General features: G+C 32.6%; 1 protein-coding gene across 1 annotated transcript in view; it reads left to right on the forward strand.

The window, feature by feature from the left end:
* The window catches only part of LOC130442990 (A disintegrin and metalloproteinase with thrombospondin motifs 12-like), a 49,266-nt gene that overhangs the window by 26,316 nt on the left and 3,359 nt on the right, over positions 1 to 19,591 (forward strand). The window contains exons 5-13 of the mRNA XM_056777422.1: positions 6,936 to 7,150; positions 7,413 to 7,562; positions 8,508 to 8,654; positions 8,716 to 8,956; positions 9,010 to 9,219; positions 9,398 to 9,503; positions 12,814 to 12,938; positions 13,448 to 13,568; positions 16,868 to 16,994. Of these exons, the coding sequence (XP_056633400.1) occupies positions 6,936 to 7,150; positions 7,413 to 7,562; positions 8,508 to 8,654; positions 8,716 to 8,956; positions 9,010 to 9,219; positions 9,398 to 9,503; positions 12,814 to 12,938; positions 13,448 to 13,568; positions 16,868 to 16,994 (1,442 nt within the window). The remainder of the gene's footprint in view (positions 1 to 6,935; positions 7,151 to 7,412; positions 7,563 to 8,507; positions 8,655 to 8,715; positions 8,957 to 9,009; positions 9,220 to 9,397; positions 9,504 to 12,813; positions 12,939 to 13,447; positions 13,569 to 16,867; positions 16,995 to 19,591) is intronic.

Genomic DNA, 19,591 nt, shown 5'->3' on the forward strand with positions numbered 1-19,591 from the left:
TTGAAGGAAAGAGCTGAAACATCGTATTAGAGAATGAAAATCAAGATATAGAAAAAAGGAAGCATCACGTTAATTTGAAATCGAAACCAAAGGATGAAAATTTTAGTTTATTCAATTTTATAATGCAGCTGATTCAATAATTGTTCGCCGTAGCAAAGGTACTCATCGGAATAATAATAAAAACAAGAATCGAAGGAACGAAAAAATTAAAAAATATACAAAAAAGAAATTCATTTGGTGGGGGATAGCCTAGATTTTTCAACTACAAATGATCAAAATACAAATATTTAAAAAATATATTTCCAACAATTTTCTGCTAGTTTTTTTTATGAATAAGTGAATAATAAAATAATGACTTATTCGTAATCCATAGACTTTCAGTAGGTAGTTAAAATAATTATCAAGTTATACCTCGAGTATTCTCGCATAAAACGACATGCTTATAACTTCCAAACAGCTGAAGATAAAAAGTGTAATTTTTCCTAAAACGTTTTATTTTTCCACAAGGTATGAGAACATTGTGTCATCCCTGTTACATTGGTATAAGGGCTCAAAATTTTATTTTGAAACAATCTTAGGCTTATACAGAATAACAATACAAAGGTCGGTTTAAGTCAGGCAACAAATTTGCGTTAAAAGAAGCAACGACAAAATGAATTTATTCAGAGAAATTACAAAAGGGATTCGAAATAGAGCAACTGTATATTTCTCAACGGATCCGGCGAAGCATGTCAAGCTTTCCGGGAAGAGTTTCGAATTCTTGTCCATATGCATTTCGAAAGTCGGGAATGGCGCACGGTCCTCTTGCAAAAACGCGGTCCTTGAGAAGGTGTTAGGTCACATGACCATGCAACCCACTCAACGAATCCTCGACTGCCTACCCGTTCCGAAAATGAATATCAAGGTGCTCCCACACACTTAACGTGCTCGCGAGTGTTGGGTCGTTGTCCATTTGCTCAAGTAAATCTTCGAGCAGTTTGGTTCGGCCGTTCAATTATCGCCAGAGCTACTGTTTCCATCTTTCCGTTAGTTGTTATGTACAGATACCAGTCGCCCAGAACGCGTTGGTAACATAGCCCGTTTTTAAGAATTTCTGGTAAGTCTTCCATACTTTTGAATGATTTGGTAGCGGCGAGCTCAGATATTTTGGTTGAAATTCTGTAAACATAGTTTCCTAATCCGCTTTCGTACGCATATTCGACGTAAAAGAATTTTCTTGAAGAGTGAACTTGTATCGGTTATTCATTCTGAAAGCGCGTCTACTCGATGAGAACGTGTTATCATGGCACAAGCAACAAGCTTCGTTTCAATCTTTTTCGACAGCGTTGCCTGATTTTAACGACCTCTGAATAAAAACTCACCAGTATAAGTAGAAGTACTTCTTACAAATACAAATCAGTATAGGAATCAACCAATATTTACAGTGTGTGGCTCATTTAGAAGAATTATTTTTTTTGAAAACGTGACTTCACGATTTTCTGTAATTTCATCAATTTCATATTTTTTAGACTATGAAAAAGGCGGTAAATATTTGTTATCAGTATTTGCGTGCTTCATACAAAGTTCCAAAATATATAATTTAATCTTTGATTTAATTGGTTTTTGTGTAAACAAGTAGACCGAATTCAGCTTCGATGGACATTAATTTTGTATCATATTATTTATAACCTGTGTAATACCGCAATTACAAAAATGTTTTCATGTATTTATATTCGAAATCAGGAGATGGTGTTCAAAGTTTTACTTAAATGAATAACCTGTTCAAATAAATATGTTTCTTTGAGATGTACAGATGTGATTAGATACATGTGTAGCTCGTTGCATTTAAGTACCACTAAAACTTAAAAGATCCATTGAGGAAATTGGCAATTCACTCTTCATTGTGGTTTCTATAAATTTAAATAGCTATCAGAGCTGTTTGACCAGAAATTACTCAATTATTTTCTACAGTTTCAAGGTTTAAAAACAAATTTTTCATTTTTGGGTTGTTTAAGTTTGAAAATTTGTTTATTGCCAAATTTTTTCTACAAAATTTTTAATTGCGATAGTTTCCACTAGAATTAACCGATTTGATGTGATTCGAGGCTTTGTAGCACTACTCAAAGTACTACAGAGTTTATCAATGATCTTGATAAGGATACGTTAAAATCTCTTTTGTCGAATTTTTCAAATATCTAATATCTCACGAATGGATTGACAGAGTAATTTCACATATTGGTGTAGTGGTAGTATAAGCAGTGTTTTCACTGTAAATTTCTGAATAGTTGAAGCGGACATTTGGTGATGAGTCCTTCATGAGCAACTGTGTTTCGTTAGTATAGCAAATTTGAAAGCTAGAAACATTCAGAAAGTTTGATATTAAGATGATTCAAGTTGCACCTATTTAGGCATTGAGACAACTCTTGGATTCGCAACAGTAAATACAATTTTACATATGAAGGAAATTGTTGTTTGTTGGGTGCCACGTATGATAAATAATTTTCAAAAGAAAGAGCCAGTAACTATGGGAATGTTGAATAGTGGTATTTATTTCTGAAATAATAACAGGTGATAGAATATACATACATTTTCACGAAGTTTCAGTGAGACCAATAATGGCAAAAAGCAAAGTTTTACCAAGAAAGTTATGAACGCAGTTTTCTTTAGTGGAATAGGATTAGTGGAAGCAATTAAGCTTGAAGATCAACATACAGTTACAGCACACTATTACGCTACAAAATCGTTTTTAAGTGTACCTGTAGCTTTTAAGTCAGTCCATATTAGTAGAATAATGTTGCATGCTGATACTGTATCCTCCTAATTAGCAGACAGTTGCATTTTCACATCAAAATAACATAGCCGTCACCAAACATCCACCCTATGCGCCGAATTTGGCATCATGTGATTTCTGATTATTGTTTCACCCAAAGAAACATTCAATTGATCGAGATTTTACGAGAGGGATGAGAAATATAAAGCAATTCATCAATTTTTGAGACTGGTCCTCGTATCTCAATCTGTTAAATTAAATTGAGAGAATTCATTTTATTTGGATAACTTTTATCAAAAAATATTTTTTTATATTTGCGAATTTTGAAGGTGGTTTCAATTTATAGTGAAAAACTCAGTACGATCAAGCCACTCAAGTAATTTTTAGGTCATGACATAGCTAAATTATCGCGCAGAGAAAAACAGGATTCGAATAAACATACTTATGTAGCTACTTATTTGTTTTACTTTAAATATCAATAACAGCATGTAGAAAAGTAACGTTTCAGAATTACAAGGAAAAACACTTTTTTCTCGAAATTATAACATAAGAAAACTCGTAAATTAAGTTTCACACAGGTCGTTAAGGCACAGTTGGCTGTCGTTTGACAACATAATACTTTTAAACAACAAAAATGAATTTTAAAAGATCTGGCGCCATCTTATTGTGAAATATTTTCCCATGACTGGGTAATCACAATACGTTTGTTAGTAGCTCCAATTACGTTTCGTGGAAAAATCTGTCACTATATACAAATTGTATCCATTATTACCAACCTAGATGTTATCTTAGAAAACGTGTCAATACTTTGTTACGGGTTTAACTTATTTTGTGTTTATCTGAGTATGCGGTTTCTGTAAAAGGTACTATTAACCTTAGAACTTACCTTTAAACAGTCATATGAATAAACTCAACTTTTGTTTACAATTACAGGTGATATGATTTGACACTAATTTGTCATTAGTGTCCATTAATTTGATTGTTCAAATTAATGGAACTAATAAATGTGTGTGCTCAATCATTCTATCAACTTAATATAGTTCTGTGTCATAGAAAACTTTTTTTGGTTCTCTGCAAGCTAGGCATAAAATATTTCCAAAATCCCTAATTGTGGAACTTCACCTTCTAAAGTTCAAAATTTTTTGTTTTCTTACTTTTTTTTACTTGGATTTGGAACCAATTTTAAACATTCTGGAATATCTAGGATCTCACTCTCTTATATTATCTATTATCTCTTAAATTAAATTCAGAATTTTTAGAAATAAACTGTAATAAGAGGATTTAGAAATTTTAGTGATAAATATACCAATAAAATATACAATATTATCGTTGTTTTAGACCTTAAATCAACTGTTACATTCGTTAACTTCATTTTATGGTTATAATTGAATAATTACTCTTCAACTATCACGAAGAATTCAATATAGACTGTAAATCGGGTAGAACTGACCAATAAGCTACAAATTCTATAGTAATAATTTGAGGTAAATACATTCATCCGCTGCCCAAACTCATGTAAGCTAATTCCATTTACTGACAATAGGGAACCGGCATAGACATCTTCTGCTAAACGTGATAAAATATTGATAAATTTCTGAACTTTTTTCTATTTATAGTTGTATACTTGTATGTTATTATACTTACACTGACAACTGGAAACCAACTAGCACCATTTGTATATCAATTTGTAAAATAATTCATAGTTTACTGATATTTTTACTATTTAGAAGTACTATATAAATGTAATTCATAAGGTACATACCACTTTATATCTACCCACCACTACTCTTCCGATTTTGATAATTTCTTGAGCTAGCTATAATATTAAAAAAAAGGGCGAGGACAAGGTGTTTGGAGGGAAAAACTTAGAATATAACTATATTCGCGTCGTTAGACGTAGAAGTGAGGTTAGTTTGCTACTAAAAGGTCCTGATTTCCTTCCGATAGATTCTTCAATTCATATGCAAATGTAAAGAATATATTACAAAAAATAATTCCAGTATTGCGACAAATGTATTGAACAATAAATAGTAAATTAAGAGAATAAAATTAAAATTCATTGAACTATTTATATGCAGATAATTTAATAACCTATTGAGTTAATTAAATTAACCAGAATATAACACAGTTTTAATTTTTTTAAAGCTCCCAACTTACTCTGAAGTCCTGTTAGTTTGTCTGTTTGGACTTTCTATTTAAATTCCCAGCAAATGTTAACCGCTTGGCTTGAAATTTCGCCTATTATCTCACTTCTGTTACTAATACTTCATTCAATAAAAAATGAGTGAAATATTTAATGATTAGGCGTGAATTAACTACATAATTTTTATATGGAAGAGAATGGTATAGAACTTTGAAATTAAACTTACAAATTATACTAATATATGACGCTACAAGAATCAAACAAAATCAGAAGATGGCAATACTAATTCCAAATTGTTATTTACTGAGAATACGAAAACTGTGAAATAAGAAAAATCAATTATATTTGAAGTATTAAGTCGATTAGAAACTTCACGCTACAATTCCATTTATGACTTTTATCGCTCAACGATTCATTATAAAAATAAGTTGACGACCGTGTTGTTAGGTCGTCCCGTTTCAGTTAAATGGTCACAGGTTTGAATCTGAACAAGTAATGAATAATTTTTTTATGCTTTTATGCTTTTTTTATTTTATATAATGGTATTGGTGCGATGAATTAATAAACACTATCTCTCACGTTCTTAAGTTTTGTGCACACAATAACTTATACTAATTTACTTATAAACGTATCTATCACTTGAATAATTTCTGCGATTATTTTACTAATTCGTTTTTTCCACTAGGAGTATTCATTTAAAACTAACTAACTGTGCTTAAACAACTCATAAATAGAATTCTACAAACTTCTAGAACAAGAAAAAGACAATAAATAAATGTATAAATAGACTTTCCTAGAAATGATTTAGAACAAATGTAGATGAAAGGCGCAGCGCGAATTCGCCGAAATTTAAAATTCCATTATAGCTGGACTGGACGGGTCCAAGGACCCATTTCGCTAGCTTGTCCCTAACAGTATTTTTGACCAAGTTAACATAATATTATGAATCTCATAATCTTTCATTCAATTTTCCGGCTTTTACTTTTTAACTTAAGATATTCGAAACTTATAGTTATACATTTCTCTTACTTGTTCTACTCTGGTATTTTTTACAATACTATTTTTTTGTGTGATGTGAATTTTCGAATTCACAGTCGCTCCGAATATCTGTTTGTGTTACCTTTGTGTTTCTAGTTTCACTACATCTTAATTAATATGCTTTTTAAATCTCCAATTGTTTTTATTTTTCGTCTGTGATAAACAGCGTATAGAACTGTGTCTGATTACTGTTATGAACAATCTAGCCTTCATCGAAAAATATTTTGACATCTTAAACATTTCGAATGTTTTCTTGACTTTAGCTATTGGTTCTCGTGTTCTTTGCATCACTATCACTTGTTCACATATTTATGCTTCTAAATGTTATTGATCTTAGGTATCCTCTATTTTAAAATTAGTTTCTTTTTGAAAGATAGATGAAAATTTGACGTTTTGACTTCTATCGGTCTTTATCAAAATATTATATTGACAATGAAAATTTACGTATTCATATTTATATTAATCAATAGAAATTTATATTCACATATATAGTCATCATCATCATTTGAACGATTCTTAAGATTTACCTCAAAAATTTTATTTTATAATATTAAGAACATCAACATACTGTTGCGGCAATAATGAAGTCAAACAAACGTGTCAAATTATACTGGTTCAGTTGTATATTGTTATTACATTATAGCATTGTGAGCGGTATTTGTCGTATAAAATGAACTATAAAATTAGCTTGTATTTTGTTTGAAAAAAGTATGAACAATGAAATAGCATTTGACATCATACGCATAAGAAGTGCCTCATTCTAGTAACTTAGTTTTATATTATTTGATTAAAACTATATTTCATTCAAACATTTATCGAATAACATCCTTTGTCCAAGTGATTTATCAAATAGTTCTGAAATTACAACTAATACCTTGATGGAGTAAAACTTTCATCTTTAATAACTATTTAACTTCCTTGTAACAAACATTCCACTTTAGCTTATGTTACTAGACACCAAATTAAACCCCGTATAATGATGTTGAATCACGATAATCTTCCCAGGTGTCCGATTTTTATCACGATGCTTCCAGCGGCAACCAAATGGACGTAGTCGTAGTTCGCATAATGTATCTAGAAAAAGAGGAAGAAGAAATCGACTTGGTGATAAACACCAACGCTGAGAAAACGTTGGAGAGCTTCTGCAAGTGGCAGGTGAAGATAAATCCCAAAGATATAAACAATCCCAATCATCACGATATAGCTGTCTTGTTAACCAGGTGGGTGCGTGACTTAAAATTAATTATCTGGTTGTTGCATACGGTATGTTGTCAAGTTGTTTGCCGATGCTATCATATTTTGAATCAAAAGTGTCGATAGTGGAAGTGTGGTTGTGTTTAAATAATTATGAACTATGAGGTGATGTGATGATAAATTTGGTGTAAGAAAGTTGGAATTAATCTTAGTTTAACACGTTCCATATTAATAAGAAGCATCATGGTTGGTTGTTAAAGTTGGCTCATTTTTAAACTTTTTCCTTAGGTATGATATTTGTGCGGATGAAGGAAAGGATTGCGGTCTAATGGGTCTTGCTTATGTTGCAGCGGCTTGTACAAAAGATGAAAATTGCGCAATTAATGAAGATGGTGGTTTAACTCTTGGAATAGTTGTTGCTCATGAAATAGGACACGTGTGAGTAACCGTTTTAAAATAGATTGTTGTAGGTTTAGCTGTAAACTATTTTCGTATATGGTTTTATCTTTGAAAATCATATGTAGAATTAGTGCGCTTAAATTCTCCTGATTTTTGTGCCGAATTGGCGTATTTCTTACTTCATGTAATCGATCTAGCAAGTCTGAAAGTTTTTAAAAAATATAAGACATGGGACAACCATACGCCGATGAATTCAGCTTTATATATAAAAGATTCACAGAATATGGAAGCACATGGAGTTAGATTGAGCATTTTTGGACCAATATACAACCACTTCCTATTAAACTGAAGCACAGTGACCCTAATGTAAATACTCGGCAACTAGGATATACAGGGCATAAAGGAAGCACCTAGTCTTGAGAAAAATGGGCAATACCTCCATATTTTGGACAAGATACTTACCTTGGCCTCATGAGTTATCATGTCAACTACGAAATGAACGGCTGGCTAAATATTCAGATAGAGAAACATTCCAGATCAAAGAATTCATAGCCGTATCAACCAAGGACTTTTTGAGATGTACAGAAACAAAAATAAACTGGTGGTCGATCTCCTGGCAGGACACCACCTTATAACGATAGACATAGCAGAATACGACAACTGCAGATTCTGCAAACATAGAGGCGGTAGAACACCTACCTTACGAATGGCCTATTTGAGGAAAAGACTTAGGTACCCAAAGGAGTAGTGCTAACGCCTTAGGAAGTGGGCGAAGAATCCTAGAATAATAGCCTCCTTTAAAAAGAGTTCAAGTATTTTTGAGGCAGTACAGTAAGAAGCAAAGTCAAGCACAAAGTATATGTCTGGAATAGGTGTAAATTAGCTGAGAACCAAAATAACTCCCTGAACTTGTAGCCAAAATTCAATGGGTTGTAGTCAACAAAGCCACCCGGAAAATAATAATAATTCTTTTTATTTTTCTAGAATGGGCTGTGCTCATGATACTGAAGGTGAATCAGCATGCCCGTCTCAAGCCGGTGATGAATCATATTATATAATGGCTCCGTATGTTCATATGTTCACCACCAGATGGTCAACATGTAGTAGAGGCTTTATGACAGCCCTGTTTGAGTAAATAGAATCAAGTATTCATTCAAAGTATATTCGTTTAATATATGTGAATTTTTGTCAGAAATAATTTGGGAGATTGTTTGAATGATGAACCAGAAGTGTCGATTTATTCTTTAAAGAATGCCTTACCAGGAACTATATACGATGCAGAAGCACAATGTGATATCATGTTTCCTGGATCGACTATCTGTTTATTGGATGATGAAGAGTTTTGTTCGGTTTTGTATTGCAAAACCGAACCCAAATCTTGCGCATCTAGAGGTGAGCCTCCCGCTGATGGTACCAAATGTGGAAATAATAAGGTGAGAAATTATGATTTTGAATTTTATATTTTATTTTAAATATTTTGTTTCAGTGGTGTTTTCACAAAAAATGTGTTGAAATTGGTAAGCGACCGGAATCTATTAACGGAGGCTGGGGCTCCTGGGGTTCATGGTCTACATGTTCAAGAACTTGTGGTGGTGGAGTATCAGTATCTGAAAGAGATTGTGACAATCCTGTTCCACAATACGGTGGTCGTTATTGCTTAGGAGAAAGAAAAAGATATCAAATCTGTAATAAAGATGTTGGTATTTATTTGAAGAATTCAGAATTAAAATTCAATGAATTAGATATAAGAAGCCGTTCTAATGATATAGATAGCAATTAAAATATTGGTCAAATATAGTGTAGTGTAGAAGAATTTGTTAGATTTGTTAAGTCCGGGAAATTGTTCTTAGTTTGAATGGTAATACGATTTTCAGCCATGTCCAGCTGGTCAGCCGACTTTTAGAGAGAAGCAGTGCACAGAAAAAAATAATAAACCATACAAAGGACAATTAAGAACCTGGAAACCATACCTCAAAAAAGGTATGCGAACTCTTGATTCATGTTTAAAAACGTTTTTTTAATTGAAATGATTTAGGATGGATATAAATTGGTCACCAATGTAATCCATTTACCTGCATTTCAAAATAGGTCGCTACTAATGACATGTGAAACGTTGCCGGCGTTTTTTTCACTATGTATGCGTATGTATTTTCTGTTCCTAATATTCTATTTGGAAACACAAATGTTCACTTTAGTCAAATTAATTAATTAGAATGAGAACTATAATTTCCACGTGAAAATGTTTTTTTGCACAAATACATACTTACAAGGATTGATATTAAACCTTTCACATTTGACACTCATGTCAACCAAAAAAAAGACAAAAACAAAGCAAAAAAATTTTTTTTCAAGATCCTAGGTTTTTCGTGTCAAGAGGTAACTCCGCATTTCATATTCAATTGCTGAGTTGCTATAAAGCAGGCAAAGGACCACTAAGATTAGATGCAGTTTCGGGAGTTGATAGTAAATTTAGACCAGATGCTCTAGATACCACGGATAAAATGCTTGAAGAGTATTCAGCACATAGACCAACTAATCTCACTAATAGATGATTTATAATGATATTTCGACGACTACTGGATATTTCTGGACTAAATATATTTATCTTAGAGAGTTTGAAATTTTCAATTTAATCAGCTACTAAATATTGCTGTAGAAAATTCCTGAAAGAGCTCGGAAAATCGCAATGTTTTTTGAAGATTGGAGACAGAAAAAAATGCATAGAACTTTTAGAAACCATATTATTAATGTATTTTCCGATTTGGAAAATACAATATGCAAAATGCAGTCGAACATGTAGGTCTACTCCCGGATGCTTTATTTACGTGATAAGAGAAAAGAGATGATGCAGTCAGTGTAATCATTTTTTGTGTTCTTTCACTCCAAAAATGCATGTGAGAAATGACAAAATAATATAATTGATTTCTTTGTGTATTTTGAATGTGTATCCAGTCTTGGAGTCCAAATGTACCCCCATCTGTAATCTGCGTATTTTTTGGCACCTGTGACGTGAACGAGGTTGAGGATCTGTCGAAATGACAGGGAGTAATGAAATTTCCTTCTTCGCACCCAACCGCGGATTTATCCGAGGGTGGATGCATAGAGGGACGGGATTGCTCACGCGCACGAAAAAAAATATATACATATATATATCATATGTTTAGAATTACTTCTACTTTGAGACTTTTATATTACCATTCATATTTGACTTAAAAGCGTGTAGAATCCTAACGATTGAATTTTAGTTGAGCGGTTTCTAACATTCCAATAATGGGATGACGTCAATACTAATATTCTTAGAAATAATTTCCCTATCAATTTGGTACGCGATTCGTACAAATATCTTGGATCGAAATATCTCAAGACGCAATTAAACATATCGTTCAAAGTATGATTCAGATTAGTAGCAGAATGCATTCAATTATATGGGAAAACAACAGATTATTGAATTTTCTAGGGTCGAATTGACTTTCATTTGTACAAATATTTTTATTTATTATTATTATCCATTCAATCATTTCACAGTACAAATTAATATACAATTCAGCACAAAGTTTGACGGTGTTATTTGCTCGTTCAACACAAATCCAAAAACGTAATTAATCTCTTGATGAATACTAACAAAGCTGAAAATATTTATGCATGAAACGTAATAAGTAATAAAGTAATAAGTACTGTTCCATTTACTTTTTACGTTGGGTTTATTATTATATTGTCGATCAAGAATGCTTTTTCTTTTATTTTTGAAAGGATTCTATACTAAGATTTGTGAGAAGAAATATATCCTTTTAGTGTATAGCTCCATTGACTAATGAATTTTTTTGTCAAATCCTGATTCAACCCTAGAAGACTGATGTTTTTCCAAGGCTAACATTCGTCGTTCCCACTACGCTACAAAAAAGTAGTTTTATTGAATAAAATACCCATCTCACAATTATTTATTAACAAAACATATTTTTTTTCTTTCATTAAATTCAATCACGTATTCATTACATATTAGCATTCTCTTTGAGAGCATAGTCTTCTCTCTAATTAAAGATACCTATTTCTTTTATTAAGTGCTTTTCCATTGAAAATTAGAAAAAAACTTGAATAGTAAAAATTTAGATCAAAATCAATAATAATATTGATGTTTTGGTAAAAAACTATGAACTAAGACATTTGTGATAGATTTCAAATTTGTGTTCGCCACCTAATAATTTATTGCACTTGTTGCAACTACTTTCCCCTTTTCGCGATTTTATTCTTACACAAATTTCTGCCACTCTTATCTATTTCTAGCTTTTATAATGTTTGTTTTTGTCAAATTTCGGCAATTGTGATTTTCTATTATTTTTAAAGGGCCCCGTTGTCCTCTTTTCCATTTCTCTAGCTTGTTCTCTGTTCTACGATTTAAGTACAAAAACATATTAAAAGGTCTAATATATGAGAAATTAAAGAAATATTTATTTATACACTCTTTTTTTAACATCAATCGTGTAACACGATGTACGACTTAACGTGAGAATCTCGATAAAGTTCTAACCTTTATATCATCTGTTGATCACTAAGTGGCACATACATTCTTGTATTTTCCAAATTTTATTGCATTTTCAGCACTGGTATAGATTCACAATATTATCTGTAATATAAGACGAAAAGGAACACAAAAGATCAAATTTATTTTCGCATATGCTACAAGCATGTTCCAGGTATAGAGTGCAATTTTTTCTTATGGCTTCGTGACATTGACTTTAGCGAAGACCATTTCTGCTTATCTTTTCCGCAAAGTATGGTACGTGATGGTATAATAATAAATTCATTCAATCATCATTAGTACATTGTATCGAAGAATATATATTATATTTTGAGATTCTCAATCGATCCTGGTTAAAAGAAGTTTTCTTTCCCATTTTCTCTCCAATATCAAAATATCAAATGAGATGCAAAAAAATTGACATAACCTCATTTTATGAAATGAAATTATCTACGAAAACTATCAAATCATGAGCTCCAGAGGCGTTAAATCATTCTGAACGTAATTATTCGAACGAGATGGTCAAGTAGTTTTTAGAACCGTCAAGACATTTGGTTGAGCCAATTATTATATATACTTATAGTCGACACAACTAAAAATTCACGATTAAGTGAATGATAAAAAGTTCTTGCTTTCGTGATATATTGGCTTCAATTAAATCATCACTCATAAATATCGCTCCTACAACAAGTACCTACATTAGCAAAAGTTTTTATTGAAAATCATGTTTCACGATTGACGTGTTTTTAACTATAATACCGTTTCTGTTTCAAGAGGAACCATGCGTTTTGTATTGTTTGAATGAAGCACGGAAATTCGCCAAATTGGAACCAAGGGTCAAAGATGGGACACCATGTAAAGCCGGAACAAAAAATATGTGTATCAGTGGAGTCTGTAGGGTAAGATTGATATAATAGCGATCTTGTTAATATAAATGAATCTATTGCGTATATTGTGAAAAATAAGATCCATAAAAATCAACTAATTAAGAAAAATATTTTAATTCATAGTTATTAATTTAATAAACTACTTGTATAAACTGAAGAATCCGTTGATATATAAGCTTTTTTGAAATATTGATATGTTATACACAAATAATGGGATCAATGAGTCAATAATTTTCAGAATAAAGCAGGTTTGCTCACAGATTTCCTTCATAAATACCGAATTTTACTTTTCTACAAAACTAATTATAGTAGTTGCAAATAGAGTGGGTTGTTAATGGTGATAATCAACCACGCACTGTAAATTTTTTCTAGAAGACACTGTTATAAATGAAATACGTTCAAAAAATCTCCTTACTGTAATTATAGTTTTCAGGAAACGTGCCTCACCGCCCATTACAGCAGGATTATTATTTATTCATATTATTTACTGTATTGATTTCATTCTTTTTATCTTTCAACAGAGAGTTGGGTGTGATTATCAACTGGATTCAGATGCTGTTGAAGATGTATGCGGTATTTGTAATGGCGACGGCACGCAATGTAAAATTATAGACGAAGTTTACAAAGACACCGGCGCTCGTGGTAATATATCTGTACCATTAATTTTATGAATATCCTTTTAAAATTTCATAAACATAAGCGTACTATTAGTTTTAAATTTAATATAAACATTCTATTATCCACCTGTAAACAAAAACCGAAGTCACAAATTGTACAATTTCCCAATTGAGTAACTTTCAGGAAAAGAGCAGTAAAATCTTATAATATCGGAAACTAGTTAAATATCTAGCACTCAATAAGTTCTGTGATTTACTAAAAAAACACATTTTTTGCTAAAAATCATTCCGACGCTTCTCTAACCTCTCGATGTCGTACTTGTAGAAGGATTTGTATATTGCTTCAAAATAGGTTACAGTTTCAGAAATTGCTTCTTTATTTGAGATGGATTTCTTACCGGCGAGTATTTTTTCAGTGAATATCCAGTAGTCACTGGGGCCCAGATCTGGACTATACGGTGGATAAGGAGTAGACGTTTTTCCTTGATTTTTACATTCAAATAATTCAACAACTTTATGTAGTTTGTCTTTCCCCTTTGAAGATAGTCAATGAACAATATTCCATGCGCTTCCCTGAAGCCATAACCTTCCCAGTTGAATGTTGTGCCTTTGGATGCTTCAGACCTGGTTCACCGACTGTAGCCCACTCAGATGTTGATTGTTTCAATTCCAGAGTCAAAAGATCCATGTTTCATCCATTGTCACATATTGACGCACGAAATCTGATTTATGACGTATGTACATGGGCAACCACTGCTCTGAATCATCAATACGTTGTTATTTTAGATCGACTGTGAGTAAACGCGGCACCCACATTGAAAAAAGCTTTCTCATGGTCAAATTTTCATGCATAATTGTAAACACACTGCCTTTTGGTATGTTTACGGCCTCAGCTATCTCACGAAATTTAAATTTAAGATTAGATATAACCAATTTGTGCACTTCTTTTATGTTTTTCTTGATTAAACATCTCAATTGGACGACTAGAAAGTTCACCATTATCGGTGTCTGTACGACCTTGTTCAAATTTAGCAAACCAATAACGAATGGTTCTTTTCGGTGGAGGAGAGTCTGGATAACCAACAAAACTTAACCTATGAGAGGTTGATTCTCTTTGTCAAATTTTCGTTGATTAGATTGGCTTGGAGCTGAATTTATGAATTCTCCTTATTACAGGAGACAAATGGGAATCATCAAGCACCACTTTAAGTCTTCACTATACTTTAATTCTATTGTTCTCAAAGAAAGTTTCAAAATTCAAATGTGTCAAGAACATTCTAAACAGATTTAACACTTCCGCTTACTTAAACATGTTGAGGAACGTTTATCCCAACATGTCATTCTATTTATAAATTGAGTTTATCCTATGTTCTTTTTGATTTCGCAAATTTTGTAATCACTTTTTGTCATTAAAATTGTGTGTTTCGGATATAAACATTTAATGGATAAGATGGAAAGAATTGTTAAACGAGCTTCGGTCATCGCATTTTTTGGTTAGATTTATTAATGAATAAAATCGCTCGGCCTCTGATATCCAAGTATCCAAAGTATCTCTCTTATTATGTCTGCGGACAGACAATTCAAAAGACTCACCAAATTTAATACCATTAATTATTTTTGATAAAGTGTATTATACATTATCAAAAATAATTAATTGTATTCAACTTGGTGGGTCTTTTGAATTGTATATATATATACTTTTCGTCAAATTATCACTACATCAACACTCACATTGTCTGACGAGCTTTACGATAACCAAGTAATCGTCAGAGAATGGCGGTAAACTAAAACTTACTAACACGACCTACCTATTTGTATCAAATTTTCTCACTAATGAATCTTCTTCCGCGAATAATAATCCCAGCAAGGAATTTCACATTCACTCCTTAATTAATAATCGAAGGGAATGGGCTTGTATACGAGTTTGCTCATATTTAAGCTGTTCTTATATTGAACAATGTCAATATGTACTTTCGAATGCATCCAACAACTTATTGGTCGATAATTTTTTCAACAATTTCATCTTATTTATACTTGTATTTATTTCATGATGATGACTGACGGTGTGCTCAGCACTACCCGATTTTTCTGTCTGTCCTTATTTCAAATGAGCTACTCGCTCCGTAAACCTCACATTAACAGACCTCTTAATTTGTCCAGTATGCTTCTAGTCACAATCTTACATCTAATTTCTTGAATACCACACAGCAGTTTAAATTTTTATCTAAGACTTTTTGGTAATAGTCCATCTTACTTTTAACAGATTATCTTTTCTTCACATGAATAATTATAAAATCTTTTGTTATTTATGGAGTAATAAACAACTACTATAGTGTACAAAGTCACACACAATTATTATATCAGGATTTTTTTAAGATCATATCGTTCTAAACAACTCGACAGTGGCGAAAAAATCTATTGCCTCCGCATTTATCCACTTTATTAAGCGCTGCGCTGAACTGAATGCAGCGAAATTCTCCAGTTAAACACGCAACTGTTACAGACTCTTGAGGCTTCAATAGGGCCAACTTAGGTCATGAATAGAGCCCGAGGAGCAGGGTTGTGTACCTCAGATGAATAATAATACTGCGACAACGTGAATCGGAAGGTATGTAGGATAAGCAACTGGTCGACTTTACTGAGTTTTTCAGCAAGATATTACAAGGCGACTGACTATTTATGATAATTAATAATAAACTGTTTATTAGTTTGTAATATTATTAAAATTAGATAATTTTCATTTTTTTGTTCCAAATTTTTTAAAGAGCTCTGCATCACTGCAACGCTTATCCTATACATGTATGAAATAATTGTGATTTGATGATGATTCCTTGTTCTAAGAAATGTTGACAATGTGAATTCAGGTACCGTTTAGACAGTTTACTTTCAAATCACCTTATGTATTATGACAGTTTCGAACATATACTTGGTACCATTAATTTCATATCCATATTATACAAAAATTGTTCAACAACAGAAAATAATTAACAAAGAATTAACAAGCTTTTTTTCAACCACTAATCTTGTTTTAAAAATAGTGGAAGGAAAAAAGTTTAACAATAGATATAAATAGCAGTTATTTATTTTTTTTGTATCCTAGATTCACGCGTTTGTCCGTATATAGGCGTACTAGGTAATAAATAGCATCAATTTCTTTTACAAAATGACTTCCGATGGACGCCAATGTTCCCAATTACTTCGACCGTTTTTTCTTCGTCTTTCACTTCACTCATCTATGGCTACTCGATTAATTCCTGGTGATTTTTTGAAATTCTTTTCATCCTGTCGACTACGCGACTCGTCTCAACATGAATTCTGTTTCAGATTACAAGAAAGTGGCGACGATTCCACAAGGTAGCAGAAATGTGAGGATCGAAGAATTGGCACCGTCAGTAAATACTATCGCCATCACCGATAAATCAGAGAAACAGTTTTATCTCAACGGAAACCAGTAAGATCGCTATTTTAATGTTCTCGATTCTAGACAGGTCTTTCGCAACTAAAACGCACATTTTTAGTTTTAGTTTGTTTCAATGACAATTCAGTTCAGTATTTGAAAGACACGCATTTACTTTTGAAAATAAGATTATTTTAATGTGTATCTTTGGGATTTATCTAATTATGACAAATATAGGAAGAAATGAATAAATATAAGGTCATCCCATTAAATATGACGTTTACTAAGCATGTTCCAAAAATGGTTGAGAGTCGGACTTGTTCCTATTTCATTCCCAGTCATAATTATTCTTCCTCACATGCAGTGACAGTTATAAATTTTGGCTATAATATTTTGTATCATTACTCTTTTTACTGCAGCGCGGACTAGACTAACTGAGTTGTTAGTTATTTGAACCATTGAAGAAGATTGCGTCGACGCATATTTCTCCTACTCATTATTTTGCCATGGATCATCAAGTGAAAAATGTCATTCTTGATCAATACCACTACGGCAGATGCCCTTCCCACCTACAATACCTACGCAGACGTAGTTCATTAGCACCGAAATCTTTTGCAGACCCCCAGAGCGGCGATTTATCCTTCTTTGAAGAAGTGCAAACCTTTGAAATCAGCTACATGTTTCCCCCGAGTCCTAAAACATACATAAGTTCAATATCAATATCCATAGGCAATTCCATACTGCAAGCACCACTCGAACTACATAAGTGTAATAGGGTTCACCCTCTTGTGCTTTCTTATTATAAAAAAAGTCATATAACCAAATTATTCTTATTTACCTTTCTTAGTAGTGTTGACTATTTCTGTATTTTGTTTCAGGTCTTCGGTGTTTGTAACTATATCGGCTCATCTTATCTTTGAAATACGATTGACTAACATCTCAAACGCTTCCAAACGTTTGAGAGATTTTTCTGTGAGTTTAAATGCCTCTGCGCCTCACGAGAGGTCAGGAAAGATACAATATTGTGCTATACTAATACGTAGATCAAGGTTAAGATCACGGCTGATTTGCTCTTGCTTTGGTTAGTCTTGCTCATACTATATTGCAAGAGTATCATCAGCGTAGCGTTTATTGATGTCAAGTTTCTCATTAACCAAGACATCTTCATCGACTTTCTTTGAAACTTCATTCAATAGTTTCTCAAAGTATAAATCAAAGAACAACTGAGATAGAATGCATCCTTGTCTTACTTTGGGAACTTTGGTTGTCTACCCGAACGCTAGTGGTCTGATGCCAGTAGAAATTAGTGATAATGCGTTATCTATAGGTGACTTTTCCATATTTTATCATTTAATTCTCTATAAAATGCTTTTACAAAATCCACAACACATATATCAACGTGGTTCATATCACTACATCTGTGACTTAGTACTTGAATTGTGAACAATTCTTCACGCGTACCTGATCCATTTCGGAAACAAAATTGAGTGTTTCTAATTCCTTTTTCAAATTTTTCATATACTTTTGCGGAATGACCTCAGCATGGATTAGTGGAATAATATTACACAAGTTCTCAGTACTTCAATACCATTTTCACCAAGCAGATGTATTTTTGAGTCCATTCTATCTATTCCTACTGCTTTTCCGTTTTTTGCGAAGTTTATTGCTCTGGACACCTCGTCTTCTGTGTGTCTTTATTGTTGTTAAATGTTAATAAACAATAAGTATTATTAGATTGACTTTATTAATAACACATAAATGAAGCACAATAATACATGAATAAAAGTATGCACGTAACGCAGTATATAAAATGCACTTGAAAAAGTCTTTCGTTTAATTATAAATGAATGGACTGTAAAAAACACTTTTGTATAAACACTGATAACTGGATGTGAACTGCTGAATGCGACTGGCTGTCGCGTGGGCTGGTGGCGGACTGACCGTGGTGGGTCATCCTTCGGGGCTCTTCAGACGGAAGGGGAAGAGCAATAAAATTTGGCTCTTTTGGTTTCCCGTCTACCTGGCATTTTTATTTCGCACAGGCACAATTATATTTAGTGTGCGCATCGTTGCTATACTCCAACATTTATTTTCAAAACATAATCTATTATCCTTCTAGTATATATTCTTGGCATCGTTCAACTTACTTTTCAATGTCTAGTATTTCGCGGTTCGTAATTATCTTCTTCTTTATCTTTAATTAGATTGAGTCCTCGTGGTTTATTAAGAACAAAAACAAACTTAATCTTGTTATCTAATTTAACATAATCGTAGTTGCTTCCACACCATGCTATTTCTGTGCACTCTTCACTTTTCTTCTCTTATACATTAGAGAAAGTATTTTGTCTATCATCCATCTTCATCTGTTAGTTTCTCTAAGTTTTTCTTCTTGACCATTCTTCAAGGTGGTTTTGCATGCCCTAAACAGCTTTCAGTTCATTCCAATCTTGGCAGGTACAATGCGTTCTTCTATGTATTAGGTAGCAGAATGGTAAAATGCTTATTTAGTTGGTTGGTAGCGATATGTTGAACGGTACGTTATATTAATCAGTCCGGATATGCACAAAAGGTACTAGTTTTTGGCTACTTGGAAGAAAGAGGATTGAGAAACACTGACTGCAACAACTGAGTGATTTTTGAGTCTCATACTC

Source organism: Diorhabda sublineata, chromosome 4 (genome assembly GCF_026230105.1).
Source record: "Diorhabda sublineata isolate icDioSubl1.1 chromosome 4, icDioSubl1.1, whole genome shotgun sequence".
Classification (NCBI taxonomy): Eukaryota; Metazoa; Arthropoda; class Insecta; order Coleoptera; family Chrysomelidae; genus Diorhabda; species Diorhabda sublineata.